The sequence below is a fragment of the Meriones unguiculatus genome, chromosome 17 (genome assembly GCF_030254825.1).
Source record: "Meriones unguiculatus strain TT.TT164.6M chromosome 17, Bangor_MerUng_6.1, whole genome shotgun sequence".
In the NCBI taxonomy this organism is placed as follows: domain Eukaryota; kingdom Metazoa; phylum Chordata; class Mammalia; order Rodentia; family Muridae; genus Meriones; species Meriones unguiculatus.
In genome coordinates this window covers 49,132,789-49,151,666 of record NC_083364.1, presented here as the reverse complement: position 1 = coordinate 49,151,666, position 18,878 = coordinate 49,132,789, and the positions used below count along the sequence as shown (strand labels likewise).

Sequence of the window (18,878 nt, the reverse complement as noted above, 5' to 3'; positions counted from 1 at the left end):
TATAAAGTATTTAGAAGGCAGTTTGATACTATGCCTACGACCTCTCCAGCCTCACATCTGTAGCTTTTACGGTACCAGGCTTCATTTCCCTCCTGTAGAGTAAACCTAACAGCACTATGAAAGCAAGCCAGAAGAGAGTAAGTTTCCAGATCAGTTCCAGCTTCATTTTTTCATGCCCTGTGACAAAAGTGCGAAAGTACATAGTGTCTTCAGCAACAGGGGTCCACCATCAAGTGCTAGTATACAACTAACAGCAACAGCAGTAGTCCATTTTGGGTTAGTGGCTTCTAGGACCTCTCAGGCCAACAACTTATAGGACAGGCACTTGGCTTCTTGTTTAATAAACTATGGCTTCTGGGAGGAGCATTATTTCCCTAATAACACTGATCCTTCCAGCATCATTAAAAAGTTCTCCTATATTTCTAGACATTTCTCTTGATCTAAAGTCGCTTGACCTGATATTAGTATCGTCACCCCAGTTTTTAAACACATCTGTTTCTCTAATGTTGTGTGTTTTCATGATATGGATTGTCTTTCCTTTTGTTTTGTGGGAGAGAGGACAGAGTCGAAGCAAAGTCTTTGTACCGGACACTGGCCTTGAATTTGCAGCAATCCTACCTCAGCTTCTCAAGTGCTGGGATTACAGGTGTGAGCCACCACACACCACTTTTCTTTTGCTTTTAACCTTTTTGTATTTCAAATGAATTTTACGTAAATCATGTGCAGTTGTACTCATTCTAAAAATCGTTGCCTTTGATTTCCATATATACTCCATTCTTACTCCTACAGTTGGGTTTAACTTCACTATCTTACCACTTTCAGTTTGTTCTGATGCTTCCTTATCCCTCATCCTTTCCCTGCCTCCTCCCAAACCCCAAACGCTGAGTCTTTTGGTATTAACTTCTCTGTTGAATTATTAGTTATACAGTTTTATCTTTATTATTGTCATGGCTTCTCAAATGTTCAACAAGCTCAGTTTTAACTTACAGACTTAGTTAGGGTTTCTGTTGCTGTGATAAATACTGTCACCAAAAGCAACTTGGGGAGGAAAAGGTGTTTTTTTTTTTGTTGTTTGTTTTTTGGTTTTTTTTTTTTTTTGTTGTTGTTGTTGTTGTTTTCTCAGCTTACAGTTCCCAGGTCACACCCCATCACTGAGGGAAGGTGGGGAAGGAACTCAAGGCAGGAAAGTGGAGACAGAAACTGAAGGAGAGACTATGGAGGAATGCTGCTCACTGGATTGCTCCCCATGGCTGGCTCAACCTGCTTTCTTAAGCACTCAGGACCACTTGTTCATGGGTAGCTCTGCCCACAGTGGACTGAGCCAAAGGCTCAGTTTTACAGTACTAGGCATGAGTTCGCATCAGTCACTAATTAAGAAAATTCCCTATAGGCTTGCCTACAGGCTAATCTTATGGAGACATAAGACATTTTCTCAGTTGTGGTTCTCTCTTCTTAGGTAACACTAACTTGTTGACACTAGTTGACAAAGTTGACAAAAAAGAAAGGCACTCCCCATGTTCTACCTTAACATATTATTATACAACTTTATATTATAGGAATTTTAACATTTGCTTCTGCTTTCCACCTCCCTTAGTATTTTTAGAATAATAGAATAATTCAGTTTATTCTTCATGTGTTCTATGAACTTGATAATACATTCTTACTGTTTTTTTTAGACCATAATATATACATTTTAAATGTTAAAATTATTATTGGAGTCAATTTTCTTCCACCTGGAGAATCCTTCTGCAATACTTTTATGATATAGAGAACCTGAGCACAAAATGCCTCAGCCTTTGTTTATCTGAAAATTTACTCATTTCACTGTCTTTATTTAACATTTCTCTAGGGCTTATAATTGATATTCAACTTAATTTTTTCATCTTACATTAAAATTGAATTTGCATTGTCTGTTGTCCCCATGTTTTCTGTATTGCTGATAAAAGCTTTACATAATTCTTACATTTTTTGTATATCTTACATCTCAGTTTTTCTTCTAGCTATATATTTGATTATGTCTTTAATACTGATTTTTAGCAATTTGATTTTAAAATGTGTTTGGGTCGCATTACATAGTTTACATTCTTTTTAGAATGCATTGACCTTTCAGAAATATTGATTTGTATTTTTCACCAAAACTGGAGTTTTTGTGAACTCTTTCTTTACACTCTGTTGCTTGCACTGATAGTTTCTGCACGCACATATACAATCATTTTTCTTGAACAATGTTTAATCTGCTATGAGGACATCTGGAAAGTTTTCCATTTTAGGATGTAATTTTTTTAAGCTTTTGAAAGGTCTTTTGATTCTTTTTCATCTTTATTAATATTCACATTTTTGTAGATTTAAGCATATTTATAATAGCTTGTTTTTGAGACTGTCTTCACTATGTAGTCTGACTGGCAAGGAACTAAAGCTCTCCTTGCTTCAACATCTCTGGTACTAGAATTACAGGCGTGTGCCACTGTGTCTGACATATTAAAGTATTGGCCAGAAAACTGTGCTGTATCTGTCATTTCAGGGTTAATTTCTGTTGATTTACTTACTTTATTTTTTTCATGGTCATTAGATGTCATTTAGGCACTGGACATTGTAAATGTTACATCAGTTTACTTAATTTTCTCTTATTCCTTTGTAATAATTATTTTCTGGCAGTGTTAACTTAAAAAAAATAAACTTCTAGAAGCTTATGTTAGTTCATTTTTTTTTCGGAGGGGGGGTGTCATTCTAAAAGCCTGTCATTACCCCTAAGGAGGATGGGGTCTTATTTCTTCAGTATTATGGATATATGTTCCATATCTGTGAAGGCTTCATAAGTTGAAATTTAATCCTTACTATATCAAGAGGATGGAAACTTAACGCAACCATAATACAAAAAAGTAGCTCCTGAGACATGCTTAAGATTAGATAAGGCCATTAAAAAGGATCCCCATAACTAAACCCATTATGGGTGGCTTTATGGGAAGAGGGAAACCAGACATGCCACGTGTGCACTCCCTGTCTCTTGCAATGTGATTCCCTCGGCTGTCTCAGGATTCTGCCAACAAGAAGACCAACATTAGATGTAGCCTGTCACACATACCCACAGGACAGCGAACCGATATAAATCTCTTTTCCTGAGCTAGTAACCAAGAATGGAGTACTTCAGTGTCCTGTTGAGAAGGAATTTTTCTGCTTTGGCTGGTTAGATATTGAGTGTCTCTTGGCTATAATTAGGCCCTGATGGTGGCTAAGATTGTAGTTCCCTACTAATGTCTCCTCTGGCACTCATTCATTGTCTGCTCCTTGTATGCCTAGGCTAGAACGGAGCCAAATGAACTCCCCCTGTCCTGGTATCTGAGCTTTTGCAGCTGAGTCTCATGCTCAGTTCACTTCTCTGCATTCTAGATGCCTCCCTTACCTGAAAGAGGGACTGTGAGCTCAGTAAAATGGTGATCATCATGTATTGTCCTCGCCTGAAGCCAGGGTTATCAACAAATCATTCTGTGTATGCACTCATGCATGTTTGTGTGTTTGTGTGTGTGTATGCACTGTGTCTGTGCTTCAGTATGTGTGTGTGTGCTCTTGTGTCTGTACTTCTATGTGTATGTGTGTACTCACTTCTGTCCGTATTTCTGTGTGTGTGCCCTTTCTCTCTGGTTTTCCCCCTCTGTGCCACACATTTGTCCAGTGTTTGAAACTCTTATTCCATGGATTGATTCATGGGTTTATGCCATAATCCATCATAACTGGAGACTCACTTGGCAGTCTAGGAACAGTATTAAGACAAGCTATATTTAAAGAACTGAAGTCCTTTTTACTGTCTTGACATAATAAGAGGAGACATGATGCCAGCAGACATGTGGCATCATGTGAAGAGCAAGCCAGAAGAGTCCAGGGCCAACCATTCAACTCAGAAAAGAAGTGGCTAGATTTTCTGTGCCCCCAGATTGCCTGTTTATTGGTAGTTCATTGAAAGTAAAATTACAGTTTATGCTAGGTATTAACCTGAAACTGATCAGAGAAGGAAAAGGAGGCACAGTTTTCATGGTCTGCAGTGAAACTTGGTAGATAACAAAAATGCAAAGAATGGAAAGGAAAGACCACTATAAAACAAGTCATCTTGATAGGCAGAAAGGGCAGTAGATAGTAACTTGTCCCATTTTTCTGAAAGACTGGACAAGACTTCATGCAGAATCAATATAACTGTCATCTGTTCATTATTCATGATTTCTCTATATAATCTATACTCTTCATAAAAATTATGAATGCACATTAAAGTACGTAGTGATGTATGGTGGGCCTTTAGTGGCAGTGGAAAGTTATTCAGAGCTGAGCAAACGCTGAGCCTGGAGAGGCAGCTGTGGAGTCTGAAGAGCTGCACGCTAAGGGCGAAGCTGCACTGTCACCCGTAGTGGGATGGTCTTTTAGGAGGAAAGGTGGAGGCTGGGGAATCTTGCTCAGCTGAGGTTTCTAAGATGTTATGTATTTGAAGATCTTAAGTATATTAAATTTGCATTTCTCTTCTAAGGTGGGAGAAACTTACATAGATCATATGCCGAGTAGAACAGTTGGTGATGCAGTGATTTGGAGATGGAAGTATCCCTTCCAAAGGCTCATGTTGTCAGTGCTCAGTCACCAGATGGTAGAACCAGTTATTAAAGGGCTATTGGCTTATGAGGCCTCTGGCCCTCATAATTAATTGATTCACTGGTAAGAGCATAACTTGGTGGCATTATTGAGAGATGCTAGAAAGTAGAGGATGGGATTAATTGGAGAAAATGGGTCCCTTGGGCCAAACTCTGGGTGGGCATATTTTGATCCTTGTTCCTTCTCACTATCCCCCTCTCTCTATCCCCTCTTCCTGGCATCTATGGTGAGAGCATCCTGCTCTGACACATACTCACAGCAGCATAATATTCTGCCTTCCTCAGGCCCAAACCAGTAGATCCAGCCAACCATAGGCTGAACTATAAACTGTTCTTCCAGGCTGTTACTGTCAGGTATTTGAGACTGTGGAGGAAAGCTGAGGAAAATGGGCAGCGAGAGGAGTATACATGCTACAGAGTCATGGTCTTGAAAGTGGGAGCCAGAAGTCCTCAAAGCCATGGGAGTTTCTTCTGGAATGGAAAGAAATACTCAAAAGCAAAATGTGGTATATGATGTCATAGTTTTAGCATCTAGGTAACACAAATGATGGCAGAGAACAGAAAGCATTGATCTAGGTGTCCAATTCTTGGAACACTGATTTGATCATGGCCAATGGGGTAGTAGCAGAGGCCATTCTGGATTCTTCTTGGAAAAGGTATGTCGAAGCGGCTGGCAATTAGAGCATGATAGGGAAAGGCTTGGAAGAAAGAAGTATGTTTTTTTGAAAAGATAATTTTGGGGATGGAGAGATGGCTCGGTAGTTAAGAGTACTAGCTGCCCTTCCAGAGGACATGGGTTTGCTCGCCAGCACCCACATGGTGGCTAACAACTGTCTGAATGGCATTGGGGGTTAAGGTGACAATGAAACTATTCCGTATGTGATGCTAGAATGACTCTTCCATGGCATTAGACACTAATTAACAACCAAATAATGTGTGCTGCTAAGAATCAATTAAAATGTAAATGGTGAACTTGTGAAGATGAGAGTGTGTGCAAAACTCACCATTTGTAACAGATGAGCCACAGCGAAGCTAGAGGTTGACCTGGAGGTGGGGTTTGTACATGCACATGGAGGGGACAGGAGAGGTGTGCAGAAACTCTTTCACACTCAACCTTTATATAAGGATAGAACTGAATTATGGAAATCAGTTTATTGATTTAAGAGCTAAATTTGTGTATTCAGCATTGCAGACTTATTGGTCTGCTGAGCTGTAACGATTTGATGATGTAGATTTCAAATGTGGGATAGAGTCGCAACTCGTTCTTTCTTGTTCAGGTTTGTGGTGTCAAGTGTCCAGCTAATTTCCTATCTCCTATCATAGGAAAAGGTAGCAATTCTATATTAGTCGTAAAGCAAACAGTTCCTTGACATACTGTATTGAAACAAAATAGATTTTAGCCTCTGCCATTCCCAAACCCTGGTAAGCTTAATGTGGATGTTGTTGCTCATGATATTTTTGGTTTCTAGGATTTATTCCTGTGTTTCTTTGATGACACTGACAAGGCTTATCAGCATGTTGTGAAGGTCAGGCCGCTAATGTATTTTCTGATCATGTTTAAAGTTCTTATTTCGAATTTTCTTGTATCAATTAGGACAGCATGTGTTCCCAACACATCTCTCCATAAACCCTTGCAAGTCATATTATTTTCCTAGAATGTACGTCTCTGTCATGGTTGAAGGCAGCTCTTCTCTCTACACAGTGCTCCCAACAGGAGAAGCAAACAAAGAGCTGTATTGGTGGACAAGGCTGTATTGATGGGCAAGGCTGTGTTGGTAGGCATTTTCTATCCATACCACCAGAGTTGTGCTAACTTCTTATTCTTCCAAATGATTGGCCTCTTTTATAGAAAAGAGGAACACCCTCCAAACATAACTGGTTGTCCTTCCTTTGGTAGATTCTATACCTTTCTGGAAGATTAGGCAACTTAGTCCATCACCAGATTCCTTTTTCCTTCTCTGGAAGCATGAGATGTAGAAACTGAATCAGCCTATTAGACAGATGGGAGTGCTGAAGAAGACAGCATGGGCAGAACATAGCAGGACTATGCCGTAGGTTCTTTGATGCTGATGAAAGATGTCATAGATTGTGATGGCTTTTACTGACTCATTTTTCTAAATATCAACACAAATAGGTTTAGGCTGTATTATAACATAGAGGATATTGGAAGAGGAACAAATGAAGTTCTACATAAGACATATTGTATAAAGACATCCAGATATATTAGTTGGTTCCTGGAGAAAATTAATTAAGTGATGTAGAAAATCTATGCCTGCCTTCTCTGTGGAGCTGTTTTCTCCTCTATGTTATCAAATTATACTTTGTTATGAGTAACAGAGAACAATTTCTTAATTATCTGTTTAAAAAATGGAAAGAAAACAAGCACCAGGATCCTATTTAAAAACCAAAGAAGGTAAAGAAAATACCAATTTTACATTAAGGCATTAGTTTCCAAGTCTTATTTCCTTGGAGCACGAGCAGGGAGATAATTTGTGAGGTCGAGGAAAGTGAGCAATGCTGTGATGGTGCTAGGTGCATAGATTGGGTTGAGGAAGATGTTTGCCTTTGCTGGGATGTGGCCTCTGGGAACCGGGAAGGGCACACACTTCTGGTCCTGGCCTTTCCTAAGCCAGCACTGTGCCCCCTTTCAGAGTGGAAGGCCATGGCATCACTGGATGGGATAGTAGATGAGACCTGGGTACCAGAGAGAAGAGCCAACTCAAGCCAAGTACCAGAAGCCATGATGCCAAGGAGCTAGGGTTCCTCATTCTTAAGCATGTTGCTTTGCCATCTTAAGCCACTTACAAGATATACAGTCACTATAAAATTTAGAAATGAAATATGAGAACTACAGAGTATTGAATTCCATGACTGGCCATACGTCTGATGAGCTGTCCTGCCTGGGATTTTCTACTAGAGTGTATTGTGTTGTTAATGTCACCTGTTCATGTGACAAGCACCCTAGCATCACGTTGGGTGTTAAGGGGAGGTAGTTTATCACAGATAATTTATAATAAAGTTTACCTTGACCCAGGAGACCAAGAACCAATGAGAGTTTAGATTCCCATCGGTTCATTACTATTGACTTGCTATTACAGAAGACAGGGTAGGAAACTGGGATGAAAGAAGACTGTCAGGTTCATTTGAACTGCTATAAAAACAAGCCATAAAAGAAAGCTCATGACTAACAGAAACTCACTTCACCTAATCAGGTGTGGGGGTTAAGAAGCCCAAGACCAATGCACCAGCAGATCTGGTCTCTGGAGAAAGTCCTCCTGATAAGGCTGTCTTACTGTAACCACGTAGTTTAGAAGAGAACTCTATAGCCTCTTCAGTGCCTTGTGTGTGTGTGTGTGTGTGTAATATATATTATATAAATTCATATTTTAAACTCTATAGCCTCTTTAGTGCCTTATATATGTGTGTATAATATATATTATATAAATTCATATTTTATATATGTATGTATATATTATATGTGGAAGGATGGATATATACATACATACACATACCAAGTACTAACCTCATCCATGGGGGAACCTTACCCCCATGACCTCATTCCTTTCAAAGTCCCACTTCCTGGTACATCACACTGCAGATTGGGTTTCAACAAATAGGCTTGGGGTAGGGTAAACATTCAAGCCACAGCATCAGGCAAGACAGGTTCAGTATTTACTGGAGATAAAAATTACAAAGGCCAAGGTTATAAACCCAGGCAAACTATGAGGTGAGTCATAATAGATGTGCAAAGATGAACAGTGGGGAGAATAAAACTGAAAGGAATGACTGAGGCAGAGAAAGGCTCTATGGAATGAGAGGAATGACTTTATCAGGTCATCATATATGGAAAGTATTTCACCTACCAGAGCATAAGGGGCAAGCCTTCTAGACCAACACAGCAGGAGCAAAGACATGCCACACAGGGCATTTAGTCTTTCTCTTATTATTTTTGCAGAACATCTCCTATAAGCATGGAGCTAAGAAGCAGGGGACATAAGCCTCAAAAACTTAGAAAAAAAACTTATGTTTAAAGAGTGCTACACTAACAGATAAGACATCTTAATCACATTGAGACCCAGATTTAGTCACATGTAAAATAGTATTAATAGAAAAACACAGTTTGTACTTCAAAGGGAATAAGAGATAGTTTGTTCTGGAGTCAGATATAAATGATCATGGCCTGGGAACATAGATTTCCCCAATCACCGTGGAAGCGGTAACATGAGATTATATTGGTTACAGAAGAAAGTTCTAAACCCAAGTATTTGGCAAATGCATGGGTGGGCACCATATGTATGCTACTTGATGGCAGTCGTTAGCCTTTGGGTTGGGAGAAGCTAGTGGTCTTCTGAGAATACATTTGAAAGATTTTTATAGTCACCAGGATGTTAAGTCAGATGGGCATGAGCACTGAATGGCTTTCAAAGTGACTGAAAGGAAAGGAGAATAGTTTGGCTTTGGCCTGTAACATCGTAGTTCTCATCGACAGAAGGTTAGTCAACGGCTTTGTACAAGCTTTACAAGTGTGGTGCTCTCGCTGACCCCAGCAACTTCACTGGAAGGCAGCTTTATAGAATTACCTATCTGGGTTAGATAAGCGGGTGCTCACAAGACTCCTTTCAGCGCGCTCAGTGTTGTGCAGGAGACTGATGAGGAAACCATCCTGCAGTTATATGCTCTGATGGCTGCCCCCACCTGAGGGTGTTTGTTACAGGGCTTTACAAATCAGGTGACACTTGAATGCTGGCCTAATGTTATCAGGCAGAGGGGGCTGAGGAAGATCCTTTGCAGCTGAGGTGATGTTAAAATTGATGACTCCCTTCACAAACTGTGAGGTGGGAATGGGGGTGGGGAGAATGTGGCCACAGAGATGGACACGGATAGAGGCTGGTCATTGCCAGTTCAGCCCGCTCTTACCTGGTTCCAAATACCAGACTGTTCCACCAGGGAAAGACAGAAGACCTTTGGTGATTGAACTCTTTAAGTCGTATACTCATAGTTGCCCCAGCTCTTGTGCTTCACATGTTCTGGATGTTTTCCCTCTGAAGAAGCCAGGATCCAGGAGAAAAGGGGGGAGGGGAGAGGGAAGATGTAGCTGTGTTGGTTGTTGTTGTTGTGTTGTTTTGTTTTCTATCCTCCTGGAGACTATTTCGCTTCGTTGGTAGACATTAAGCAAGATGTGATTGGCTCCTTGAACATGGGAGTCTCCCTGATATTGGTTGACGTGTTGGTGATTTACGGTGTGTGTCTTTTAATGTCTTCCAGACTGAACACTTGCCTTTGCAGACTCAGTTCAAAGAAAAAGTTGCTGATGGTCTTCAACCCTCTGTAAGTAAGGCTCATGCTGTACCCACCCAGGGATCATTTAAAGTTTTATCAGATGTTCATAAAAGTTCACTTTGACCATCACCGCTCCCTCTTTAAGTGTCTGTACATGGCTTGATCAAGTTCCTGATCTTTCATACTCTTGCAAGTAATCTAAAGAGCACTTCTAAATACTCTCTGAAGCAACTGTCATTCGTGTGAAACCAGTACGCAGGAAGAGGGGCCATGTCAGAAATCCCAGAGAGCATCAGAGGGAGCTCATCCTAGAGTAAGTATCAGCTGTGACACAAGGTCCAGTCAGAAGGAAAGGTCGAAAGGAGAGGCTATTTTGGGCAGCATATTTAAATCTCCCTTTGATCAGACATATGGTCAAATGCCAGTTCATTTTGCTGTGTCCACTCCCTAATCCCCCAATGCTGAATCTTAATGTTTATTTTTGTCTTGTTTGATTTAATTCTCTATCTCATATATTCCTTCTAAGCCAGGGCCCTCTTTGAGGGGCTCCTGTAATACACAGCCTTCTCCTTCTCTAGCTGACCTTGATGGATACCAATTCCAAACTTCAAAACCTAAACTTACTCACAGCCCCATTAGTTGTATTTAGTTGTATTTGCAGCTACAAGTCACCACTCCTCTTACTCAGGTGTGGTAGGCACCAAATGACTGGAACGTGGTGAGCTGCCGGATGTGGCCTTGCCAGCCGATTCCTTGTGAATCAGGAGCAGAGACTTTAATGAATTCAGCTTTTGCTTGTTTTCCCCAGCATGCTAGAAGAATGTAAACAGTGTCTCTGCTAATGTAAGTAATGTTTGAATTTCTAGAATGGACTAAATAGCAGGAGATTTGACTACGAAGATGAAAACACAGTGCAAGAAGATGGGACTCAGCAGATGTACCCCCTTTATAACCAGATGTGCTACCAAGACCGAAGCCCTCACAAACATCACCCAAGCAACCCCAAGAGACTCTATATCAACCCACGAGAACATTATGTGTGATTTTCCTCTTGTTATAATGGGTGTTCTAACAAATGTTTATTCTTGGACTTGAGAGAGAAACTGAGGCATCTAAACGATTTCAGTCTAAGTGTGTTGGAACTCTCGATGACTCGGAGCTAATAGTGGATGTCTTAACTTCATTAAGGGTTTCTTAACCACCATCTGTGTTTGCGAACTCGCCTGTAGCTTTGCTTTGCTGTAACTCTGGTGTTTAACTACTAACACTTGGCCTACAGTGGCATGTTCGTGTGGAAGTACGGCGTCTGCCTGTGACGACGGCAGGAAGAGGCCCAGCTGTTGGCAGCTACTCTGCTTGGGGCTTAGACAGTGCGCGTCTGGAATTTAAACAGGTGGGGAACGAGCTCCACATCCAGTTGACTGATTATTAAGCTGGGACTTAGGTTTCCCTGGCATCTCAGTCCAATTACAATATCTGTGCACAGAGGCCGGTGGAAAGAAGTGGACTCTGCTGAATGCAGACAATAACAGAGGCAGGGGAACCTTCCAGCTCCTGTTGGTTGTGAGCCAGTGTTAGTGCCATGTGCCCTTTCTGGCCATTAGGCCCCAAGGGCTCCACAGGGCCATCTGCCCTCTATCCCCTGGTGACTAGCTGTGTCTAGAGTCTACTTGGTCCTTGTTGCTGCAGCTTGTTTTCCACTGGCCAGATTAACCCATTTCCCACCTATTGTGTCCTAAAATCCCCACTGAAATAAGATGCAGTCTTTTTAGCCTTATCTCTCTTGTAAATGACAAGCTCTGATTTCACTTCTTACATTGCTTTCAAACTAGTCTCACCGCACACACACAGGCTTTAGCTAGCTAATCTTCTCCACTCTTTCCAATTCTTCCCTGTCCTATCTACCTCAAGGGTGGGGGGAGGGGGAGTTTGCTGAAGATCACCACAAAAATAACTCCTGCTCTTAAAAGCCAGGTGGAAAATTTGAAAACTTAACTTTTTGCAAAGCTACTTCAATATGACATGTTTGCTAAATCTGCATGTCCTCTGTTCCTCCTCCCCACATCACCTGGTCAACAAGCCTAAGGGGATAGTACAAGGGGAATAATACAGCAGCCTCTGCCAGTATAAACAGCTACACAGGGAGGCTGCAACGCCTGCTCATATCTGCCTGGAGCACTCTTGTCTCCCTCTGCCAGCTCTCTGTCACTGAGACTGACAGTGGTAGGCACAGAGGGAAACGTACAGGCAAAAGGATCATTGTTACATCTTCAGAATAACATCGCTTTACTGTGTGTCCTGGAAGATCCGAGTGTGTCACCGGCATTAAAAAATAAAACACTATGTACTGGTTACATATTTTTAAAAGAGTGGTATAAACAGCAAAATAAATAGTATACATTTCCAGCCCTTAGCTACAAGAGGAAATGAGAATATTAACAGATTTATAGTGAAATGCCAAAGATACTTTATTCATGCCATGCTGGCCTTAGTTCTCGTTTGCTTTTTGTTGTTTGTCAGGCTTTGTGAGATAACTCATAGAGGTGGTTCTGCAGAAATACACCCACCCACCTTATTCCCTGGGTGATAGGCAGTTCTAGGAGCAAGGATGCTCCAATTCCATCCTACTTTTTCATTAGGGTGAACATGTTTAGCAGTTAGCATTTTTAGACATAATGGCTTCAAAACACCTAGAGTTCCACTGGTCCTCTCTGCTCCACACTGATTACTTTGGATTTAGTTTCCTGCCTCCGTAGCAAAGACAATGGTCAGCCTCATTGCTCAAAATGCTGTTACCAAGTCAGTATAACCGAAGTTACAGGATTCCTTGTGATTGTTTTCCTGCAGTTAGATGGTGATATACTGAGAGCTTCCTGACACTGAAGCTCTTCATAAGGCCTAGATACTAGGGGCCGGATTGCAGCACACCCTCTCCTTCAGAAGGCTTTAAAATATCTCAATACTGAGGACAGTTTCCCGAGTCCTGCTGGGAAGCAGGTCGTAGACTTCACCTCACAAAAGCACACTATGGCCCCGGGGAGAGGGGAGGAATGTCTTCGTTTGTGCCAGAGAAAAGGATTGGGACGCCTTTTGTCCTTTCCTTAGCACCCTCCCAGGAGGAACCCACTGTCTACTTTTCAATGATCTTTAGTATTGCTATGAAAAAGTTATTTTAGGGCGTGGGTACTCTCTGCTGTCAGCTAGTTCACTATCATCTGTGTCTTTCTGTCGGCTATGAAATTTCTTGGACAAACTACTATATTTGATAGGTGTTGGCCTCAGACATGGGTCACATAAACTTCATATAATAGCTTATTCTAGTGCCTCCTGTCTGTTCTCTATTAAAAAAAAAAAGTTAGCTAAATACAGAACAGCTTTAAAAGGGTTTGATTAACCAGTCCCCTCAACCAAAAAAAAACCCACAGTGGTCTAAAACTAGTCTGCTGCTCTCTGAATTTCGGGCCTGGCCCACTTGATGGTGCCATTAAAATATGGATGCTAGACTATAAAGGTCAGAAAGTGAGGTTGAGAGACATAGTCACAGCTGATCCATTATGGTTTTGTTAGTGTTCACTGGGACAGAAGTAAATCCCGTAGCAGGTTTCCTATACTGCTGCCACTCAGCAGTGTGGGGCAGGGGAGGGGAGGTGCATGTTCCCCCTCACTGCAGCCTCCATTGCCTGTTTCACCTGCCAGCATTGCGGACCACCAGGACTCTTTGCATCTCACTACACTGAGGCTAGGATCAGCCTGACTTAATGCAATAAGAGTACAACCAGCAGAGAGTCATTGTGTTCTTCTATGAGAGTTCCCTCTATGCCTGACATTTCATAGATGCTCCACGCTTTGGAGTATATGAAACTCTTACCTGTGTTAGGCATCTGTATAATACACACACACACACACACACACACACACACACACACATACACACACAAGTCTAAAGAAATACCCATTAAGTGGCCAGAGGTTCTTGTTATTGTTATTTTTCTGTGTCCTGTTCACTCAGAAACAGGACCAAGTCTTTCATCTCAAGTTGTCTTTCATTGAAGTCTAAATTTAAAAAAAAAATTTTTTTTTAGGTATTGCTTGTTTTTCCTTGCATTCCCTTGACTCCTTGTGTTATTCTTACTGTACAATAGGCCCGCCTTGGGATCAGAGGAGACTCCATTGTCAGAAGAATCAACACATCAGGTCTATACCTCCTGTTACCCCTAACTATGGAAATTTAGGAAAATAATCTGTCTAGGATATTAGTTGTCTCCACCCATGAAGCGGAGACCTTGCTGTCAACTTTTCAGAACTGTGGTAAGAATTAAACTAGGGTATGATGAATAAGAAATTGTTAGTTCTCGCCAAACTAACAAGTACCTATGACTCCACTATTACCTATTGATTTCAACTGCCAGTGCCTTTGCCAGTATTTAGAGAACTGGAGTGTTCTGGGGAAAGCCATTCAGCAGTGAGGACATTTCGGTTTTGGTCCAGATTTAATATAACCAGTTGCAATTTATCCCCCCAAAAAGTTTCATATCTGGGCTGTTGAGGTGCCTCCTCAGGTGAAGGCACTTGCCATGCAAACCTGGGCCCCTGAGTTCATTCCCTTGAGATAACACTGAACTATAAGGAGATATAAGGGCCACAACATGGCCCTCTTACCACCACCTGCACACATGCAGTAAGAATAATAAATCATTTAAAAAGGTTCATCTCTGTTGAGCTTTAGGTAGGATTGAAGATGTGCATTGTTAGAATTCACAGTTCCTCCTGTGTTACGAATTACTACTGAGTGTGTGGGAAGGAGTGGCTTCTAGGGCCATTACCTTACATAAATCATCTCACCAGATTGGCTTGTACCCCTGTTTTGTCCTCTCTCAAGAGCTCCCATGGGAACTGGCAGGTCATACTCCCACACCACACAGCTGTGGATCATGTATTTCATCAGTCATCTGCTTTGCTTGTTGGGGATATAGTTGTCATGGTTTTCTTTTTAAAACAGGAGCACAAAAGCCTACACATAAAACTAAGAAATGTTGAAGTAGAAAGCACATGTGCTCACTTTTGACCTCTGAATATTCAAAAAGTGCTCTTCTGTCCATGAGTTTAGCCTGCGTTAGGTTAAGCTACAAAGGCCAGTCAGTCAACCAAATCAGATAAAATAGCCTAGACCACTTGGTTTGGTTTTATAGGGCACAAACTTCTAACATTCTTTCCTGGACTTAATTTGACATGCTTCTTGCTGCTTGACTCCATTCAACAAAGATTAAGCTCCCAGGGTGGCAACAGTCATATTGCAGACATCTGGAAGGAAGTCAGAGAAGGGTAGAAAGGGTGAAACTCGGGATGCCAGTGTCTCTCAGCTTTGTGTGTTTCTTGTGGTACTTGAATGGCAAGGCCCTCCCTTCATCCTTGGGTCATTTGAAGACTCTGAAAGAACCCAGGACTTCTATCTGTATTAATCCAAAAGCTAATGTTTGCAAACCTAGTCAACTATAAAATGTTACTACAATACTCTTGTTACAGATAATGAAATATATGGATTTTTTTTCCATTCAAGAATATTATATGCTGGACTTTGTCAGCTGTTAAGGCTGTTTTAGTAGCATTTGGTAGACAGATGTGTAAGTCTATATGCCTCCATGTCAACCTCCCCAGTATTTTAGTCCAAGTACTACATCTTCTAAGTTAAGGCAGAAGGCTCCAGAACAGTCCTCCAGACTCATATCAAGTTGAGAGAACTGCTACGCTACCCTTCCAGGCCACCCCAACAGCATCCCATGGCTATCTGAAAGAGTTCTCAGAGTCGAGTCCAGCAATACCCTTCCTGATTCAGTCAGCCATACTGTGTTCTCTTTGGTTTCTACAGAGAGAACAGGCCAAGTATCTTCAATCCATTGGGCTTGTTCATGGGAGGACTGGCCTTACATGAATTGAGCCAATCCACTTACCCTCAATACCACCAGCTGAACCACAGAAAATATTCACTTGCTGGGTTAACAAAGTCTCTAGGGTTGAGCTGCAAATAAAGTGTCCAGTAACAGCCTCTGAAGGGACTAGAGCCTTTGCAGATGCTGATGGCTGCTGGAAGATGTGGGCTCTTGATTAGAATGATTTAGATATTAACCAGCCATCCCTAGAGGCATATTAAAACTGATCAGCATGTTAGAGAATAATTTTTAAAGTGAAATCCAGTATAACAGAACTTGGTAAATATTTTTCAGGTTTTCCTGGCCTCTTACTCTAGGGTGTGGAGGGGCTAGTCACTGCTCTGAAATCAAGAACCTGCTGAATAGTTTTACTGACATTTATCCATAGTAACAGCTGTTATCTTGGGCTGCACTGTCAGCACTGTGCAGATTTATCAAAAAGAGCCCAGTATCTGGATTGACAACCAACTGACAGGCTTCTGGCCTCTTGTGCTAAAGTTCCACAGTGGATTTATCACTCAGGAGCAAATGCTACACAGGAGGTCACTTGGTCTTAAAGTTACTATCAAGTTCTAATTACTATCCTAAACAATCTTCCATAAACAAAGGGAGCTTTCAGAGATAGTTCAGTCTCCTGCCACTCTAAAAGTGGGAGGCCACACAGTTGCCCTTGTATGGGTTTCCCTGGACTATTTCTAGGATCAGAGCTTATGGGTACAACACAATGGCTGGTTTTGTGACCTACACTGGATAGAGTTTATCTCCATGGCATGGAATTTAACTGTGAAAGGTGATTAGAGGAAACCCTGAGGGGAGTCCTCCCTGGGAATCCATTCCATTGGATTTGCTGCAGTGACTTAGAACTGAACTCTGTCCTACCGGAGATGTGTCTGACAGCCATGGAGAGACGAGTTAGCTGCCTTTCTCAGAGGTTAAATTTCCTTAATGACACACAGAAGATCCAGGAAGGCCAAAGTTACATACATTTTTCCAAGTGAGTGTACACCATTATTTTGGTCTTCAGTACCCTTTCCAAAAACAGGATTTTAAATCCACTCTGATGTTTCAATCAAGCTAAGTTAAATTCCTCTCAGAAATCTTATGAGTAGCCGGGTAGTCATTATATTTTAACTAGAGGTAGCAGAAGTTTGTTCTGTGTGCACTAGTTTCCTCTAGCTTACGAGTGACTCAGTTGTACTTTGCACCTCACATAATCCCAGGAAACACAACTGCAAAGATTCCCTTAAACACAGCACTTCAGTCCCTGGAGGAGGAGTGTCCATTATCTTTGGCTTCATTGTGTACCAGAGATCCCAAATCCTCTGTAAAACTATGTTAAGTAGCTGGTATTGCCACTAAAGCCCCAGATTATTCCTTTTGTCTATGTCTAAAAGTTCCTGTTGTTCCTCTACCTTGTTTCTATCTCCAAGCCAGTGCTGCACACCATACCATCTCCAGCCTGTCAGCTCTCCATGTGGTCCTCACCTCTCAACATCTCTGTTGCTCAGCTTTGTCCCTTCAAGTCAGTGCTCTCTACCTAACAAGGTTGTACTGGTGGTAGGGGGGAATAAGATGTCTAGGGGCTATCTTTTAAGAGAGATCGCTCCTTCAAAGTGCTTTTACAAAAGCCCCTGGGCTTAGAAATGAGAAACTCCCTAGCTATTATATTTTTCTATTCTTATTTTGCTATTTTTACTTCTGAAGAGTGATCCCTGTCTGAAAAGAGGCTTTATCCTGGTTTTTAACTCTTTCTCTATTAGCCCTCTCACACTGGCAGCTCCACCTTGTGTTCTGAACTTCTTACTCTGACCCAAAACTAAGTCTTTGCAGTGGAAACCCCAACTCTTGTACTTCTATTTTAAAAACCCCAACTCTTGTACTTCTATTTCTTCTTCTGCAGAAGAAACTAGCTTTTCCCATGGGAAACTAGTGAGGCCTCATTCTGCCTCCATGCAGGTCTCACAACAAGCCTTACTTCTTGATTCATGAGCAGAGGCAAACTAGTTGTTTCTTGGTATCTAGATGTTGATTCCTGGCTCATAATTGGTAGAAGCATTTAGCACATGGCTTGTACTTCATTAATGGATGATGAGTAATCTAGATAGCCTTCAAATAGGAGAGGGTCTAGCTCCATCTGGAATCCCTTTGCCCCCACTATTTGCAAAAGAAGTATACTTTGCTGTAAAAGTAGAATTTTGTTGCTTGTTTTTTTTAATTATTTCCTTTTTGTAGAGAGTTTGATGCTATGTGTTCTTGCTTGTGAGAAAAGACCCAAGTTATAAATTTAAGCATTAGAACTGAAACAGGTAATAGTATAGTTGGGTGAAGAAAATCTAGCTCAGATATTGTGAAACACAAAAAGAAACACAAAGAACAGCTTCAACTTTGATATTATCTTTTAAATAGTAAATGTTAATGTGGTTTTTAGACAGTCCTTAAGTTTCCAGAAATTTTCTTTTATTTTTGCATTTTGGACTATATGGATCTTTAGATATTTTGAATAAAGTCTTTTATTATCTAAAGTTTTCTCATCTCTATTAATTAATAAATTGATTATTAAAATGCATATGAAGTCACTAATTACATGACCGTGGAATGCACAAACTGCAAACAATCTGAAATACTCCTATGCTCGAGTCCTTTATAGAAGATTTTAAAAGTAGTGACAGTACTGATGTGTGCTTCAAATAGTATAAAAAATAGAAGTTATTGTTATAGCTACTTTTAAAAACCACACAATATTTTTAATTATGTGTGTGTGGTGTGGTTCTGTGCATGTGAATTCAGGTGCCGTGGGGATAAGAGACATCAGACACCCCTGGAGCCGGAGTTGTGGGCAGCTGTGGGCAGCCCTGCTGTGGGTGGTATGATCTAAATCAGGCTCTCTGCAAAAGCAGTGTGTGCCATTAAACCACTGAGCCATCCTTCCAGGCCCTGCAATACTTTTTAAGTGAGGCTCCATTTATTTCAGTTAGCTAATTGTTTGGTGAACAATTTTATTCTTTTTAATTAAATTTTTATTTTTTACATTAATTAGATTTTA

General features: G+C 41.1%; 1 protein-coding gene across 1 annotated transcript in view; it reads left to right on the top strand.

Annotated features, from left to right (window-relative positions):
• The window catches only part of Nectin3 (nectin cell adhesion molecule 3), a 113,863-nt gene extending 95,506 nt beyond the window's left edge, over positions 1-18,357 (top strand). The window contains exons 8-9 of the mRNA XM_021653236.2: positions 9,894-9,956; positions 10,775-18,357. Coding sequence (XP_021508911.1) covers positions 9,894-9,956; positions 10,775-10,951 — 240 coding nt within the window. The 3' untranslated portion in view covers positions 10,952-18,357. The remainder of the gene's footprint in view (positions 1-9,893; positions 9,957-10,774) is intronic.
• The last annotated feature ends 521 nt before the right edge of the window (positions 18,358-18,878 follow it).